At 31.8% G+C, this 18543-nt stretch overlaps 1 protein-coding gene and 1 long non-coding RNA gene across 2 annotated transcripts; one reads left to right on the forward strand and one right to left on the reverse strand.

The window, feature by feature from the left end:
- Positions 1-814: 814 nt before the first annotated feature.
- LOC148607388 (uncharacterized) lies at positions 815-9876 on the forward strand. The gene is made up of 11 exons (XM_088545064.1): positions 815-936; positions 1392-1524; positions 2699-2755; positions 3637-3750; positions 4402-4518; positions 5007-5123; positions 6099-6215; positions 6707-6823; positions 7452-7580; positions 8360-8488; positions 9773-9876. Exons 1-11 carry the CDS (start codon positions 895-897, stop codon positions 9784-9786), a joined length of 1086 nt encoding a protein of 361 aa, XP_088401190.1. The 5' UTR covers positions 815-894; the 3' UTR covers positions 9787-9876.
- LOC148607389 (uncharacterized) lies at positions 6235-13164 on the reverse strand. The gene is made up of 3 exons (XR_015915135.1): positions 11095-13164; positions 7688-7831; positions 6235-6551 (listed from the first exon to the last, which is right to left on the reverse strand). It is a non-coding gene; the product is annotated as an uncharacterized LOC148607389 (long non-coding RNA).
- Positions 13165-18543: the final 5379 nt, after the last annotated feature.

Below are 18543 nucleotides of genomic sequence, written 5' to 3' on the forward strand. Positions count from 1 at the left end.
CTAATTAGTGAAACTTGTATTACTAAGTGTTTGTACTTCGGCCAATATGGCTAAAGCCAGAAAGTTCTACTCTTACGGCAAGTGGAAAACAAAAAAAAAATGTATTTGAATTTATATAATTATTGAGAACCATTGATAAACGCTTTTTAGTGGAGAAGATAAGTGAACACAGAATTTTATACGCAAAGCTCCGAAAGACGTCGCATCTTATCTGAAATCAGGCTCTCGGTGCTTCCAAGCTTTTACTTTATTTCGCATTAAATACCGTTATGAGGACTTCGTGTTTTATTACTATGAGTGCATAGATGAAAAATAAACGAAGACATGACTCAGAATAAACTTAAACAAAAACAGTCTTAGCCACAATTGACCTTTGGGGGCAAATATATGACCTGGGATCCGACAAGCACTTAGAACATGTTCTCAGTATGACACTAGGCTAATATTGAAGGTAACTGGATCAACAGTTTTCATTTCCTCAAAACGTTTCAAGTAACCCATGCAAATTATATAGAAATCACATACATTTGTACTTAGAATTGTAGGGTTCTTAGTACCAACTGGCATTTCCTTGTAGTTTTTCCAGTTACTCTAGTCAAAGTATTTAGAAATTACACTAATTATGCATGGCGCATTGCTTGATTAATACATTTAATGTTAACTTTGTTCAAAAGTCACAATTTACGATATAAATTATGCTTTGCATAAAGTATAAACTGTAGACTTTCGACATAATAATATGATTAATGACCGCATTGTCATTATTTTTGTTATTACGTAATTATATTGTGTTTATTTCTTACGGAAAATATATGCTATAAATACAGGTTAGATTTTGGAACTAATCGCAGAAAAGGTAAGATCTGGAAGTGAAGTTAAATACTTAGAGATATTATGATAAAAACAGTATTCGTTGTAACAGCCCTTGTGGCCACAGTAAGTATATTAAAAGAAACATTTTAATATGAAAAGAATGAAATTAAACGCTCTCATTTTCATTTGTTTAAAGAAAACTTCGAAATAGGTGACTTTTAAAAAACCTTCTGAAGGATAGAATCGTTTTACATCTTAATTAAACTTTGTTTTACTTGCCTTTTATTGTTGTTGTCGCCACATGGCATAATTCTTTACTGACTCTTTGGATAAACTTTTTTTACTAATCGACAGCTGCGACAGCGTACCCTTTGTGGTCTACGGGTCTTGCTTTGGTAAATGCAAAAGAAAAACACGCGTTGGGATAGTATAAAACTAAGACATAATTTGTTCCTTACTAATTGTAATATTTAGGTGCCTGCATGAGTTTTCTTTGGTAAATGCAAAAGGAAAAAACATGGTTTGAGATAGTATAAAATTATGACAATAATGTGTTCCTTATTCATTGTAATATTTAGGTACATGCATACCGCGTAGAAGTTAGACCAGGAACATGCCCGATAACAATGATAGTAGGAGGTGTAGCACCGATATGTGCTTGTGCTAAGCCTGGAGAATGCAAGGTAGACGCCGATTGCAAAACAAATCCAAGTAAGTATAAAGATTAAAAATATGATTTGGCTATTCATTTTTGTTCTAATTTTGAAGTTTATTTGTTGCTGATAAGAGGTTACTCCTAAAACAAATGTAAAGCATACCAAAATTTGTTAGAATTATATTGTATTAGTTTTCTAGCAATTTAAATTAATTATGAGTTTTTCCAGATAATATGTGAGTTTAATTATGCATATCATGTCGATATATTTAGAATATATGTAGTTAGATAAACAGCAAATCAAAACCGCTAAAATATTTAAGTACTTCTCCGTCTAGGAATCGGGCAAAATGTAAATAACATGTGGCACATAAAGGAATAAAAGGCAGAGATTTTATTGCATTTACCAATTTATTATACCTGATAACCGCCAGAAATAACCATCAAAGCGTTTGCAAAAAATGCCTTTTTAAGATATTGATAGGTCAGGTCAGTTGAAATGCACTAGGAATAATGGCGGGAAAATTTTTACCCACTCTTTCACTATATAAGCAGTCAAAAATATCTACGTCACGGATGATTCAGAATAAACTTAAATAGCTTTTTGGTTGTTTTAAAGATGTACTGAAAATATTTTAGGTAAAAATGCCTTAATTGGGGGAGATGGTATGCCACCCATTCCTTGATTCTTACACAGAATGATACATAACTAAAGAATGCATGAAGTCAACATACAAAACATTAGATAAATATTTAAATATTTAAACGCCATAACAAAATTAAGTATCATATTTTATCAAGTTTTTGGTTGTTTTAAAGATGTTCTGAAAATATTTTAGGTAAAAATGCCTTAATTGGGGGAGATTTTGTGCCAGCCATTGCTTGATTCTTCCACAGAATGATACATAACTAAAGAATGCATGAAGTCAAGATAAAAAAATTAGATAAATATTTAAATATTTTAACGCCATCACAAAATTAAGTATCATATTTTATCAAGTTTTTGGTTGTTTTAAAGATGTACTGAAAATATTTAGGCAAAAATGCCTTAATTGGGGGAGATGGTGTGCCACCCATTGCCTGATTCTTACACAGAATGGTACATAACTAAAGAATGCATGAAGTCAACATACAAAAAATTAGATAAAACACATTTAAATATTTAAACGCCATAACAAAATTAAGTATCATATTTTATTAAGTTTTTCAATGTATTATTTCTTATTCTAGCTTACAAATGTTGTGATCTTGGATGTACATGTGGCAAATCATGTGTAAAGCCTGGAGGTATGTTAGATATATAAAATATTAACTTTGGTGAATTAATACTTACGGGGCCGTTAAATGAAACTAAAAGTATGGTGCGGCTTCTAGAATAGTCGTATTCATGATTCTAATATGGTCTACATCAAAGATCTTTAACTTTGGTACTACATGTATTAGACTCGAAATAGTTAACAAAGACTCCATTAAATTATTTTTACCGTGTGTGCTGGTCAATTATGTCATCATTCAGTGATCAAAACATGGGGTCTCTGTCAGTTATTTCTTAAAGTTAGAACATTTATATCAATAAAGAATTTGTTTTAGAATGCTGTATAGGAATAGTTTCAATAAGACCAATAAGATCGAGGCTTTTTTACCAAACACTATAATAGTGCCATCAATCTTCTTTTTTTTTTGTTTTTGCAGTAAGCTGACGACATGTTTACATGACATGTTTAAATGTAGCATGATCCTGATATATTCAATCTTAAGTTATTGTCTAACGAACGCATGCCTTAACATCTCGGGTTATTATACGTTAATCTACAGTGAATACAAACTCTCTTGTCTCATTGTCTCTGTCTCAGTATGTGGCAAATGTAAATTGAACAAAACAAATCATTCTATATCATCGTTTTTCTTACCCTTCCGGTGCACCTGGTCCATGCTCCCATTTTTTAGTAGAGTTCGAGTTGCTCATTTACTTTTGTTGCTTTGTATGTATTATTTTGGCTATTTAAAGTTCTTTGTGAGTGTGTCAGATGTCACTGTGTTGTATTTGTCCCTTGATTACATTCATTTTATTTCCGCTAGATTCTTGGCTCCCTTGATAACTGCTTCATACGTATGATTTTCTTTACTCTTTTTATCGAACATGCTAACTAAGTCTTCTTTGTTTTCAGACTGTTATTATAATGGCAAAACTTACTGGATTAACGACGTATTTTCGAAAGGAGATGAATGCAACAAATGCAAATGTACCAAAGATAAAATTGTCTGTGACAACAATGCATGTAGTAAGTATTTATCCTTTAGGTATCAGTCTCTCTAAGACTCGGGCAGTGGTCGAAAAATGATATAAATGACGCACCACTTTGGTAGTTTAATTTTCTTTTACATCAGAAACTAGGACAAAATGACATTATTTTCCATATCGTGTTTGTAAAATAAGTTTTAGTTTATTATACGAAATTATAGAAGCGTTTCAACAGATATGTTCTTTATCGTAAAATAAATATCATCCAAGTAGATGACTTGTCTCTGGGTCGAGTTTTGCGATTTTATTTTAATTTCGGTATTTGTAAGGCACTTCCGGTACGACCGATATCAGTCCCTCGTTGAATCCTATGTCAATTTGTTCAGATTACCATTATGAGGACGTCTTCTTTTAAACATTGGTGACAATTTGTACTTGCTATGTTTCATCATGAAAAATAAGTTATTCTTAAATTGGCCAAGCAAAAGTTTTTCATCGTTTTTTCAATATGAGTAACAGCTATAGGTTAGATTATCTAGCAGTTATGTCTACAATTTAAGGTGAGGTGACGAAACAACTGCAAGTCATTACATTTCGAAACTAATTGATGATATTACGAATGTAACAAGTTATTGTATACACCTTATTTAACTTTGTCAACGAGTGTAATGATGTCATGCAAATATTTCAGATTGTAAAAAGGGAAGCAATACATACGCCATTGGACAAACATTCCCTGCATCTGATAGTTGTAATACCTGTACTTGTAATACAGACGGAACTATAACTTGTACAAATAAACCATGCAGTAAGTATTTAATTGATTAACAAAACATAACTGATCTTACTCAATACTTACTGATGACCTTTTATAGAATCTATTTAATAAAACTAGAATATTGGCCTAACTTATTTCTTTTTAGGTAAAGTATTGATTAATAAGCGAATGATTGTGTGGTAAAATACTTAAAATTCGCTTAATTAATTAATAAAAGCTATATTGGGAGAGTTTCTTGATGTATGAATGAGTAAAAAACTCATTCAAAAGGATTATTGTTAAAGGTTAAGAGTAAAGGACGAGTTTGAATATCAATAAACTCCAAGACAGCATTCATTATTCATAATTCTACATTCTTTGTTAAACATTCTCAACTTGGAAGCAATTTAATACATTTCAATACGAGACCTATTTTCCATGTTGTTTTAATACATAACAACCGAACAAGTACAGATGAAAACTCAAACTCAATGACGGAATCAATGTCCGAACTATTATATGTCTTTCTTTTCTTAAAGGTTGCTCAAAGGGGGGAGTTGTCTATAAAATTGGACAAGTATTTCCGGCTGGTGATGGATGTAATAAATGTGAATGTCTTGTTGACGGGACAATTAAATGTGGAACTGATTTTTGCGGTAAGTTTAAATGCCATTATGATGGCTTACTCTGAAATTTAGATAGAAATTTTGATTTAGTTCAATTGTTGATGATGACATGCAAAGCAACAATATATTAACTGTGAGAGATAACCTACACTTGGATAAGTAAAAGGCAAAATGCAATTTTCGTACGTCAACTAGACCTTGCTCAGCTAATACATGCATTTTCTATCTTTGTCATTTGTGTGTTGTGTTGTGTTGTGTTTATTTTTTTAAGTAGATTTAATATGCTCTGATAATATACCATCATTATTTCTAGAAAGTTTTGTGTCGTCCTCAACAAAGAACAAAATTAGACTGTCGTGTTACCCAGTAGTAAAAAAGCATCCATGTTGTCTTGCCCTTGATCTCTTTAATGCATATCAATAACGTAGCAATTTCACAGATAATCGATACGGTCAATTAGAAGTTTTGATAGGTTCTGTCTTGATAGGACTGTTTTGTACAGTCGCGTCATTTGCATAAAATATGTCTTGAAGTGAAGTTTTTATTATGTAAACATTTCGTTTCTGTGATGGAGATAATATTGAGAAAACTTAAACACTCAAGTTTTCAGTTCTAGTAAACGTCAAAGCAAAAGCTGAACAATTTAAGTAGCAGTCTTTCTAAAAATCAGACAGAAGGTGATTCATGCATGTCATAAACCCTACGAATTCATTTGTTTTATTATTTCTTGTTTAGAAACAGTTAATGGTCACGTAACACCAGCCTTAGTTTTTCATGTGGTTGTTGGGCTTTTGAGATAAAAATTATATTGATTGCAGAAATGATTATCGTTATGTAAATGTATAGCATATATAGACTGAAAAAGCCTGGTTTGTTTGGTTGGTTTTTCTTCACCATGTATCACTTAACCAATGGCAATGTCTGCATTTCATGTGACCTGGTACTTTAATGATTGTTGATTTATAAAGAATACAAAACTGAACTTTACTTGTTCCTATTTTTCAGGCTGTATCAAGGATGGTGTAAAATACAATTATCAAGACGTGTTTCCAGCTAAAGATGGTTGCAATCAATGTACATGTAACCCCGATGGAATTATTAGTTGCACAAATAAGCCATGTTGTAAGTTCCTATCATTTAATATCATTGATTCAGCAATAAAGAACATTCACGAAAGTGCGAGATTCAAATGTGTGTGTCTCTGATTAACTTTCTGAAAACTTCTGTATAAATAATAAGCATTATATGTCTATATTGAATTTCCCAAATATTGGGATAATATACATATCTGCTTTTAGAACTTCTACACATAATACATTGTAATTATTGCTATCTGAGCCTGTCATTTACATTTGTAAAGATTGTTTATTTATCACTGAGTTACTTCATATTCATATTCTGCGAAGGCAATTGATCTTTCCTCAGTTGTTCAAATTATTTGCTTTTCAGTGAAGATTTCTGAAAAAAAAATCAAGTGTGAAGTCCTCTTCGAGATTTTTTTTAACCCTTTTCGATAAATTTTCCTTTTTTGTAGTGTACGTTTGATCACTTAATCCTTTAGTAGTTGTTAATTCCTTGAAACAGAAATGAAAGCAGATTTCTATCATTTTCAGCCTGTTCAAAAGGTGGAGTGGAATATAAAATCGGACAAACTTTCCCGGTCGGTGACGGATGTAACACATGCGATTGTAAGGTTGACGGAACAATTTCTTGCACATTATATAAATGCAGTAAGTACTGAAAACAAAATAATTTTATCAACATCTAATATTTAGTATCATTTAAGCTAATTCAGAGATTGGTCTTCATTTATTGACTAATTTATTTATTTAGGTTTTTTTATTTGTTTCTAATTTCTTTTTATTCAGACATTATTGTTACAGAAAAATACGTAAACAAATAATGTAATATACAAATATATATCTATATAAAATAAATTATATACTAATAGGATAATTTATTTGAAAGAGTGCATAACCACAATATTATCACGAGTTTAATCCTCAAGCGTTCCTGGCATGAGTGATCATAATTTTGTTATACACGATGACTACTTGATAATCCTATTTATTATATAGATTTTTTTCATAGCTAATCGATAATTTCAACATGAATTTAATTTCCGTGTTTGGCGAATTGCTATCAAAGTTTTGTCGTTTTATCGGGAGAAAGTCCCAAAATGAAATTACCGAGCTGATTTCACAGTGTGAATTATCGAACTTTCACTGGGAACGTTCGATAAACACTGCTATCTATATTATAAATATTTTGCTATTTACATTGAAAAGCTATTTTGTTTATTAAACTTTAACCCTTTACATATGGTTGGTAAAATGGTTTAATTTGTATGTTTTTTAGACTGTGAATACTTAGGTGTAATGTACAAGATCGGCCAAACATTCCCAGACAAGGATGGATGTAATACTTGTGAATGTACTAAAGTTGTCGGGTCATCTTCAATTGTCGCCTGTACTAAAAAGTCATGCGGTAAAGGACACTTATTACAATCAGACACCTTTTTATATATATACATAAAGGAGATTTCAATTAATTTTGAACGTTACAAATGCTCACAATAGATAAAAGACATTTACCTGGCTTGGAAGAGAAACAATGCTGATGTTTGCTTGCTTTATTTATTTTTCTGTTTCCGTTTTCGTTTCTTTGGCTTTGTCCCCTTCCTCTTGCTATAAAGTTGTCGCCTTCATCATGCTTTCCGTTATTAAGGTAGATCATACCTATTACACGGAGCAAACTTTTCTGTCATCTTGCAAAATCGTACTAACGTTAATATTTTCTATCAACTAAAAGTGTTTGAAATGATATAATATCTTTAAATTATTTCAAATTATTTTTGTACATAAAATACAGAATGGAAAAATTAAAAGCATCATTTTCAACAAGCATCTTTCAAGTTGAAATATTTGGTTGCAAAATGCTCTATTTGGTTTATTTGTGTTCTTTATATAAAATTATAAGAAATTTGATCTACAACTGTTTGAGAAATTTGCAAAATATCAAACATTCCTTACAGAATCCATATAAAATGTTGTAAAATATTGGCTTTGATAAGACTCAATTATCTCCTAGTCATGTTCGGTGACTTTTTTTCACATTAGAATTCAAAAGTGTGTTAATTCTTGGTAATCATTGAGAAAAACTAAAAGCAAATATCAACTAGAAATATTAGGTTAGATTTACCTTAAATAATGTTTATTTATTGTAATAAAAATATATTATTATAATGATATTGTTAACTACTTCAGTTTGTGTATACAATGGTAAAGAGCATAAGATTGGATCACAATTCCCAGCAAAGGATGGATGTAACACATGCCATTGTAAATTGGTTAACTCAACACCTAAAGCAGTTTGCGCTACAGACAAAACATGTGGTATGTAGTATAAACACATAACTGTATATATTTTGGAGCATTTTGGTTATCATAGCATATTTGTCTGTTAAGGACCAGTCATTCGTAGATTTCCTGGAGCACACCATTGGATATATTTATCCACTCATCAGTGAATTTCTACACCATGTAATACAATCATCAAAATTATTGGTTGGGCTCTTGAACTTTTAATGTACGAAACTTTTGGAATATCCCCTAGTTCGTGATCAAGATTAGCAATAAAATCAATCTTACTTGGGAAGAAACTCTGTCCATTGAATGTATATTATTTTGAACGGGGTGGAGCCTTTTAGTATAATGACACGAAAACAATTCGCGATAGTTTGATTTTGGTCTTATGTGCATGTCAATACGTGGGCCTTAAAATCATCATTCCGCGGCGACTATTGGCTGTAACTCGCCTCATTACCAATAGAATGAAAATTTAGACATATTACTATTTTGATCTAAGTGGGAGCTGCCATGAACACCACTGTTGGCCGCCATTTAACAAAAAAAACTGTTTAAAACAGGGGATTCTGTGGAATCATGTTGGGCTTCTAAGAGTTGTTGGATTTAAAACAAATTCATGAAAAGTGACCCTATTCATAATTATCTCTGCTAAAAAGTGCAAAATATCTCATTTTGTGTTGATTCTCATTCAAAAAAATACGTGTGCAACTCGTTATATCACTTTATCTCTGTTATCTTTTTACGCATGTATGGTCTAATAGTTCGCTTTTTTATTTTGCTCTTTTTTTCTCAATACTGAATTTCAGTATGCAGTGTGAATGTTAGTGTCATTATAGCATATAATTTTGTTCCAGATTGATTATGTTGTTTAAAAATGATTTTTAACACTTGAGTATCGTGAGTTCGAATATTACTGAATATGTTAAAAGGGGGATTTTAAATTAGTTATAAAGTGTTAATTACTATTTCAACTATGCCTCTTACTGGTTTGTTTTAACATTGGTCCAGGGATGTGGCTTAATGAGGTAGACCTAGGGTAAGGGACACAATTCCTAAAAATCATCGGAACGTTTGTTTGCAGCATTTTGCATCCGTCTTAAGAAAGCATCTAATTAACTTGGATTGATTTTATTCTGCTTCAAACAAAAGCTTGATAGGCTTTGGTGAAATCGAATATGTTACAAACATATCACTGATTTCACGAGTTATGTCCCTTACCTTGGATCTACCTCCTTTAATCAATATTTTGAGTGTACAGAATTTGACATTGTGTTACATTGTGAATAAGGCACCTTTCTTTTATTTTTTTAGGTTACGGAAAATAACCAAAATATTTAACTTCTAAAGACAGAGTCAGAACAGCAGTAAATCTCAAGATGTTATACAGAACTAGAAAATAAAAATAAAAATTGAAAGAGTTTTTTTTTTCTTGATGGTATAACGTAAACTTTTAACCGATTTCCCAATGGAATTCGTTAAGTTGTGGTTAAAATGGGACGTAACCAAAGGAAGGACATCCAGATTTGTCTAATACTTTGCATATTGTTAGAATGAGCCAAATACATTGAAATATAAAACGAAATATATGGGCCGTACTCTTGATTTCGAATATTTCGCTTCTTTACACTCATTTTTACGGGTAATTTACAAAAAACCACCATATTTCACAAGAAAAATTTCGCATGTTTGTTTACGAGATATACCTATGATATGTCATTCATGACTGTAAAAAACACTTCATTCCTTAAAAAAAATTACGTAATTAAAAGTAGTTGGTGTACTCAAAATGCAGCAATATCATCGGAATTTTTTGCAAAGTTGACGTTGGACCTTTCAAATAATATTGATACTTTCTATTTATAAGTTAAATTTTCTATTCTGCGGAAAAAAGTTTTCCTCTCTAGAAAGTCAGAGAAATATACATTTATCTTTTTCTTTTCGTCACAGAAATAACATAAGAAAACATTCTTTAAGGTTTTCTCTATTACATGTTTTATTTGCCATGCCTTCTAAGAGTAATCAAGAGAACCAAGATCCTAGCGGATAACAAAAGAATGTAATTTAGACCAGATATGGAAAACAGCAAAAAATAACAAAGGACATAAAATAACAAAAATGATACATACACAGTAACAAAAGTAAGTGAGCAACTTAGACTCCAGTAAAAACTTGGAGCATTGACAAGGTGTATTGACAAGACAAGGCAAGCGTCCTCTGCTTTTCTAGAAAAACCCAATGAGTTGCTCATATAAAGTCGTCCAGTCAATGGCGATCCACTAGTTCATGATGACGACCATAAAACTTCTGTAGTGATGATAATTTGAGCAAAATTCCTTAGATGTCTACTTGTTGATAATTCTTGGAACGGCAAACTGACTTAATACAAGAAATTATCGGGTCAGTGTGCAATAAGCGTGCGTCAATTGACTGCGTAGGCTCCCCTTTTTGGGGAGGCTAATGAAATAACGATTTACTATGACGTTGCAACGACCGGCAAATCTATACCTGAAACCGTTACTGTAAACAATATCGTAGACAAATACAAAAATACGATACATGTACATTTTCAATCACAAATCTTCTTATTCGGGAGTGACCTTATTTTCAGGATTTTTGGCAAAATCGTAACTCACCATTGTTGCATTAAAATAATCCTCATAATAATCCCGATAATAATGCTCAACAGACGTTAACAGCTTAATTTTGTGGAATGCCAACCGTCCTCTGCTTCATGTACTGACGCACGTGCTAAAATATGACTGGACAGAATCATAAATCATGACGATCAATGGTAATTCGATAAAAAAAAGTTCTCATTTAACCCCCAACTGTGATAAAGTCAATATCAAAAACAAAATACCATTTATTCCTATAGTATTGTACTTTGTGCAAAACGAATGGTAGCTTGTGCGAATGTGATACACAAAAAAATCAATGTCATTTCTTCAGGTTGTCATTTATACTTGATGATTCAAGGTAGTATTTGGATCATGGATATTAACAGCCAATCATACTTAAGTTTTAAATATTATTTATTTATTCATAAAATTTACTCCATTATAAATGGGTTATAGTCGCTATTACCTTTATTTTTATGGACGGGCCCATTGGTCTTTTGATAATTCTTGAAGTATCAAGTATAATTCTTTTATATCTCCTTTATCATTACCATAGTACGAGTTGTCTCAAAAACAGTCTGTTTGTCCGTGGGACAAACTTTCCCATATTTCTTCTAAAAAAGGGAAAATAAAAATATACTTCCTTTTCTGTTCGACTGTGGCTGTTGTCAAGTACCTACCCCGCCTCGGAAAAAATATAACTCCGATTATACTATCAAAATCGTGATAAAAAGAGAACCAGTCCAGTTTAAAGCTTCGACAGTACCTGAACCGACCCGTGCAACCAAAATTGCGATCGATCATCGATCACCGACCAGTTTCCGGTCAGTCATCGATCCGTCAAACCGATCCATTATACCTGTGATCGCATCACGTGACCACAGAGTGGTCACCGTTTTTTACGTTTTTTTGTTGTTTTCTTTGTCAATTTTACACATATTTACATAATGTAATTGGTTTAAAAATCAATTTATACTTTTATTTTACATTTCTTTTATTTCAAACAAATCTTACGTCATTTTATATAACAACACTGCGATCAGATCGGTCACCGGTCATCGATCCGTCAAATCGTTGCGCTGATCAATTCTTTTTTATATTCTACTTCAGTATGGTCGTGTGGTATTTTCAGTTTGTTCATTGTTTCTATATTGATTATTTTTCCCAGATAAGTTATTATTGACGAGGTAATCGATGAAACTTTCGATATAAACGAGTTGATGTTTCATTCTGTTCAAAGTGAACTTTAAAAAAAAACTTCTCGATTAGTTACAATCACTCCTTACATACAATGGAACTTGTGTTATCCGGCACACAAGTATTCGTGAATCTTTAAATTCCTACCATAAAGCGATCGCCTATTCTGAATTTGATACTTTCGTGGTTTTTGGACCTAATGCTGTTGAAGTAGATAGGTAGTTTATAGAACTTTATTTTCTCCCGTGGGAGCGTAAATGGATGTATTATCAACTGGGTCCTGCATACTTAATGGCAGAAAAAGCATCAATATCCGGTTTGTGCATGTAAAATCAGGAGCATAAAACCAGTATAATGCCAGCTTCATTTTCGTATTCTTGGTAAATGCAGACCACTCTAGCCGATGATACATTCACCAGTTTCGATGATTAAATACAAATCGAATCTGAGCTTTGTTTAAGATAGGAAAGTCAAAGCATGGCACCCGTATGCTTACGAATTGACGTAATCAATACTGGACAATTCAATGCAAAACACATCGGACCATGACAAACCACAATTAATTGGATATTTCGGCCCATACTTATTTCAGACCATAAAAATAGGAGAATGCATAAGGACATAATTAACGCATATCATTACACATTTTCACCAATTACAAAAATTATGAAAGGACTTAAGTGTTAGTATGTTTCTCCGAGAGCGTTTAACGTTTCACCATCGTCATATTATTATTGTGAATTGTCATATAGATGCAGTATTTTATCAAAAGTTCCATGTGTAATAAATTTTGATAATTCACACTGTGAAATGAATTCGATAAAATTTCAATTTCGGACTTTCTCCCGTCAGAACGTCAAAACTCTGATAACAATCTGCCAATCACAGAATTTAAAATACATAATGAAAATATCGACAAGGAAAACCTATACAATAGATAGGATAATCATTTGGCCATAGGTAGTGTTTTCAAATTGATATCCTAAAACGCGATTAAAATAAATTGTTTTATAGGATTTGTTTCGTAGGATATTATTAAAGGAATTGTTTGCTAATGTTACAAATAACGTATATTTTTTTCAATATGAATCAATAATATAAGTATATAAATATCATTTCAAAATAAAAAATGTTGCTGTTTCTATTTAGGTCAAAATGCCATTTACATACATATTCTGGCGATGTTACGTAAATACAAAACCAAAACCATCTTAATATTGAACATTTTGGTATGCGGTATACGTGTTCCAAGGAGATACCTCCCATTGGCAGCAGTATAACGAAATACTTAAAATGAGGAATAAACATTTATTACTCAAAACCAAAAATATCGAACCAGGAAACCAAATCCAACACTGGTAAGTTTTTCTATAACTAGTCAACGGAGATGGATTATTAGAGCTACCATTTTTAATGCAAGAAATAATGCCTCAGTGAAAAAAACTAATGTTGTAATGATTGTTATTACCGCTAGTAGATGAATTAGATCCGAAACTGAATAATCATACCTGTAGAGAACACCCTTACTGACAATATTCATACCTGTAGAGAACACCCTTACTGACAATAATCATACCTGTAGAGAACACCCTTACTGACAATAATCATACCTGTAGAGAACACCCTTACTGACAATAATCATACCTGTAGAGAACACCCTTACTGACAATATTCATATTCATAGTTGTTTACATCTGTGAAAGGAAATAATCGATATTTATTTCACAGATATACTGATCGTCTTGTGCATGTCTTCAAGATATCTATTGAATTTCAAACATCCTTTCATTGATACAAAATATAACTCAACCACTGAAGTTGTCCTCTGGACTATATATATATATTAACAAAGGCAATAATATTCAAATCAAATGCAAAACCTGTCATTAATTTCTGAAGCTGTAGGCATTACTTTAAGATATTAGCTGAATGAGCATATCAATTTATCATAATTAACTTGGAAATGGCTCCACAGAAATTATATTTCAGATTTTAATTTACTCGGAACAAGCCCGTAGAAATTATGTTTTAGATTAAAATTTACTAGGGATCAGCCCCACAGAAATTATATTTCAAATTGTAATTAGCTTATTATTTCACATTTGTAGTTTTCCCAATGCTAGTAAATCTTATCTGTTATTTCCATTGCAAGTTCAATCAAAATGTTTTTTTTTTTTGCAATTAAAAAAAAGAAGCAATTTTAAACACTGCTAAAAGACACCTTTGAAAATCAAAGAACAAAACACAAAAATTAGAACTTGTTGATACAGCAGATTTATAAAAAAAATTCTCACGACTTTGAACCTTTACGTTTTCATCAAAGGATTACAATTTGTGTAAATAAGTCATAATCACTGTCGGTGGATTGTTTATGAATATTATCGCAAAGAAATGTAAGGTAGCAGAAAAATATAAGAACTTGTTAGTCCCATACCTTCTGCAAAATTGTTTAAAATTGTTAACCATGTCACTCACAGTGGATAATCAAAACAGAATTACTGTTCACAAAGACAAAAACTTCACTCCAAATTGAGCAATATGTTAAATGTAAGTTGGACTATCTTTCTTTGGAGTAGTCCATTGGATTTCATAACAATTGAAATTTTGAGATGTGGTTTAGTACTTTTATTATGTAAACAGGTGAAAAAACTATATGAACCTAGAAATTCATGATTGGAGAATGAACAAGATTGGCAAAGTTCGAAATAGATTTACGAACTGTTGGCGATTGGTGTAAGAGATTGCGTATTCTTATAAATATGGACAAATCTAAATGTCTTTATTCAGGAAGTCAAGGTGTGTACTCTGACCCTTAGAATAGAAACTGGAAGGTACACTGGCGAGCAACCAAATAAACGCTTTTGTCGCTTCTACGATCAAGGTGCAGTAGAAGAAGAGCGCCATTTTGATTTTCAATTCACATTATATAAAAAAAAATCATCGTCATAATATCTTATCAGAAAGTGATTTCAGAGACAGGTCTAGTAAGGAATAATGAAACTCTCTAATGACAAACTATCAATGGAAATTTGCCGAAATATACTGACAAATCGTTCAAAGAGCGCCATAGAATTTATATAATATCATGCCATTATATCTGTGAAAGTGTCTGTTTAACTTGATACATGAGTTTATGGGATAGAATATTGCTAATATAATAATCATTTAACACTGGGCTGCCATTGTTTGTTTTTACTTAATTACTTAATTTTCCCATCCATCATTTTACCTATTTTATATTGGTTTGATTAAAAAGAAGGTAGCTATTTGGGACAACCCGTTCGCAATGATGTTGTCCTGTCCAGTGCCATCTGGTATCATTTGGATTTGCTGAATGTAACTATTTAATCCTTTATTTACTTTTGATAACTTATTTTATTTTTTTATTTTTTTTTCAAGATTTGCTTGAATGTATAATTTGTCTAGTTAATTTATAAAATTATTTTTACCTTTGTTCGAAATAAGTTAATTATCAAGTTAGTGATCCGAATAAGGCATTCTTCCTGACAGTGACTTATACATCCTTTGGGTCGGGTGTATATATTAGTGTTTGCGTTTTTGTGATATATATGTGTTATTACGCATGTCTCCTTAAAATTAATTCACTTACTTACTTACTTCTACAGAAATATGTATTGTGAATTACACTCGAGGGCTTAATATAAAGGAATTTGGTCTATTTTTTTCAAAAGGATGAATATAGAATAAAATGTGCGTGAAAAATAATTGAAATAGTTTGCCCGAGTATCAGATAACATATCTACTAAGACAAAACGAATTGATCAATACATCCGAACCATCAGAAATGTACTACAGGAGGAAATATTTGACGTGATTATGTAAAATTTATATAAATATTTCAGGGACAAGCGTACTAGGATCCAATATATATAGTTTGGATTCACACGTTAACGAATTGATTACCCAACATTTTACATAAATCTTCATAATATTTCATTATTATTTACCAAGAAATCTAAAATGAAATTATGGGATCGGCGTATGGCTATTCCAAGTCATCAGTGACGTCAAATGTAGTAAAGAAAAGATTTCTGGTGGGCGAGAGAAAATTCGAGAGTGAAAATATAAAATGTATTTCACATGCGAAATATCTAAACGTTTTATACAGGGAACATTCAAGAATACACTGCTCTCTATATCAAAAAGTGTATACAGTATAATGTAACAAATTTTACGACTTTACGAAAAGGTAATCCATTTACCGTTTTATTTGATTTTTTTTCAAATTTCTGAGATTAGAATCCGGTTTCATAAAAAAATTTCAAGTTGAGAATTTACTTAAATCTCCTGTTTCTGGTGATCTGCTTGGTCCAATTTGAGTTGGGGAAGGGTTTAATGAAAATGAAACCGGACACGGGATTAAATGACACCCAAAGACACAGTTTGTTAAATGAATAAGTTTAATGAATGATTTGTGTCCTCTATGATATACGTCAAACCAGTATGTTACAGATGTATAGCTAACACATTTTTTATTACTATAGGTCATAAATTAAATAACTCAGTTAATCATTTGTTTAGGGAATCAAAGTACTTCCGTAAGATTAAAGTTGGTACATTATTAGAAAGTAAAGTGGCATCTTGAAGACTAACAATTATAAGGTTTGATGTATCTTATGGGTGTTTATTTGTGATCGAATGAAATGCTTCATCAATCAATCTAAACGATATAAAGGAGTAACTTATGGCGTCCGTTTGTCTGACTTTAGTCTTTTAACCTTGTAAGCAATATTTCTTCTGACCCTTTCAAGAAAAGTTGATTCGAAAAAAATAACTTACTATGACAAGATACAAAATATGTTTTAAAACATTTGGTAATACATTTGTTGTTCGATATGAATATATATTCTTTGTGCTATAAGTCCTATGGAAAACATGTAACCACGATATGATAATACATACATATTCTACCTGAATTAATTCTTTTGTTCTTAAAGTGTATCTTTCATGTTGATTATGAGTAAATGAAACATGAGAAACGCGTGCTTTGCAGGTGATTTTATAAACATACAGCAATCGGATCGCGAAAAAATGTGTATCGTAAATCGTATATCGTGTATCGTACATCGTATATGTTGCATTTTTCCTATGAAGCGACGACCGGTATGAATTCATTGCAATATGCATTGAACAAAATGAACTGCTTTTAATGTAGAAATGCAATATGTGTACATTTTTGCGGTTGTTTTAATGCATTTAATGAGCTATAGTTAACCAGATTACTCCTACATTGGTGTTCATATGTAAATGGAAAGTAATGCATATACAACTTGCTATTTGAGAGAGTGTGATATAGCAACGTACAACTTTTATAAATATGCGATTCATCATTAAAAAGTGGTATTAATTCAATGTGGATCCTGAAAAATTCGAAAGATCTTTTGAAGACAATATGTTCAAGACTATTATCTGAATATGATAGCATTAAAACCTATGATTATTCAACACTGTATACTTCTATTCCCCATACTCAGTTAAAATCCCGACTTAAAAACATTATACATCGTTGTTTTTCCCAAAAAGATGGTACACCTAGATACAAATATATAGTTCTTGGTAGAGATTCCTCATACTTCGTAAGAAATAATTCCAAATCATCTTCCAAATATACAGAGGAAGATGATTACGAAATGCTGGAATTTGTCCAGTGTGGTGGACGTGTCTTTCAACAAACGGTCGGCCATTCCAATGGGAACAAATTGTGCTCCTTTACTTGTTGACCTATTCCTTCACTCTTATGAGGCTGACTTTATAGCTGATCTGATCAGAAAGAAAGAATATCGTTTGGCTAGATCCTTTAATCTCAGTTTCCGCTATATAGATGACGTATTATCTTTAAACAATCCTAATTTCGGGGATTTGATACATCGCATCTACCCAAAAGAACTTGAGATAAAGGATACTACAGACACTGTGAAGTCAGCCTCATATCTTGACCTACACTTAGAAATCGATGGTAAAGGAAAACTACTGACCAAACTTTACGACAAACGTGATGACTTCATTCAGAATTGTCAACTTTCCTTTCATCTGTGGCAACATCCCTTCGGCTCCTGCGTATGGAGTATTCATATCACAACTCATACGTTATGCCAGAGCTTGCCGAAACTACGCAGACTTTTTGTATCGCGCTAAAACTCTAACGAATAGGCTTCTGGAACAGGGTTATGTTGCTACATGATTGAAGTCATTACTACAGAAGTTTTATGGTCGTCATCATGAACTCGTGGATCGTTATGATGTATC

This window comes from Perna viridis, chromosome 9 (assembly GCF_037379345.1).
Source record: "Perna viridis isolate PV_CMFRI_1.1 ecotype Kerala chromosome 9, ASM3737934v1, whole genome shotgun sequence".
In the NCBI taxonomy this organism is placed as follows: Eukaryota; Metazoa; Mollusca; class Bivalvia; order Mytilida; family Mytilidae; genus Perna; species Perna viridis.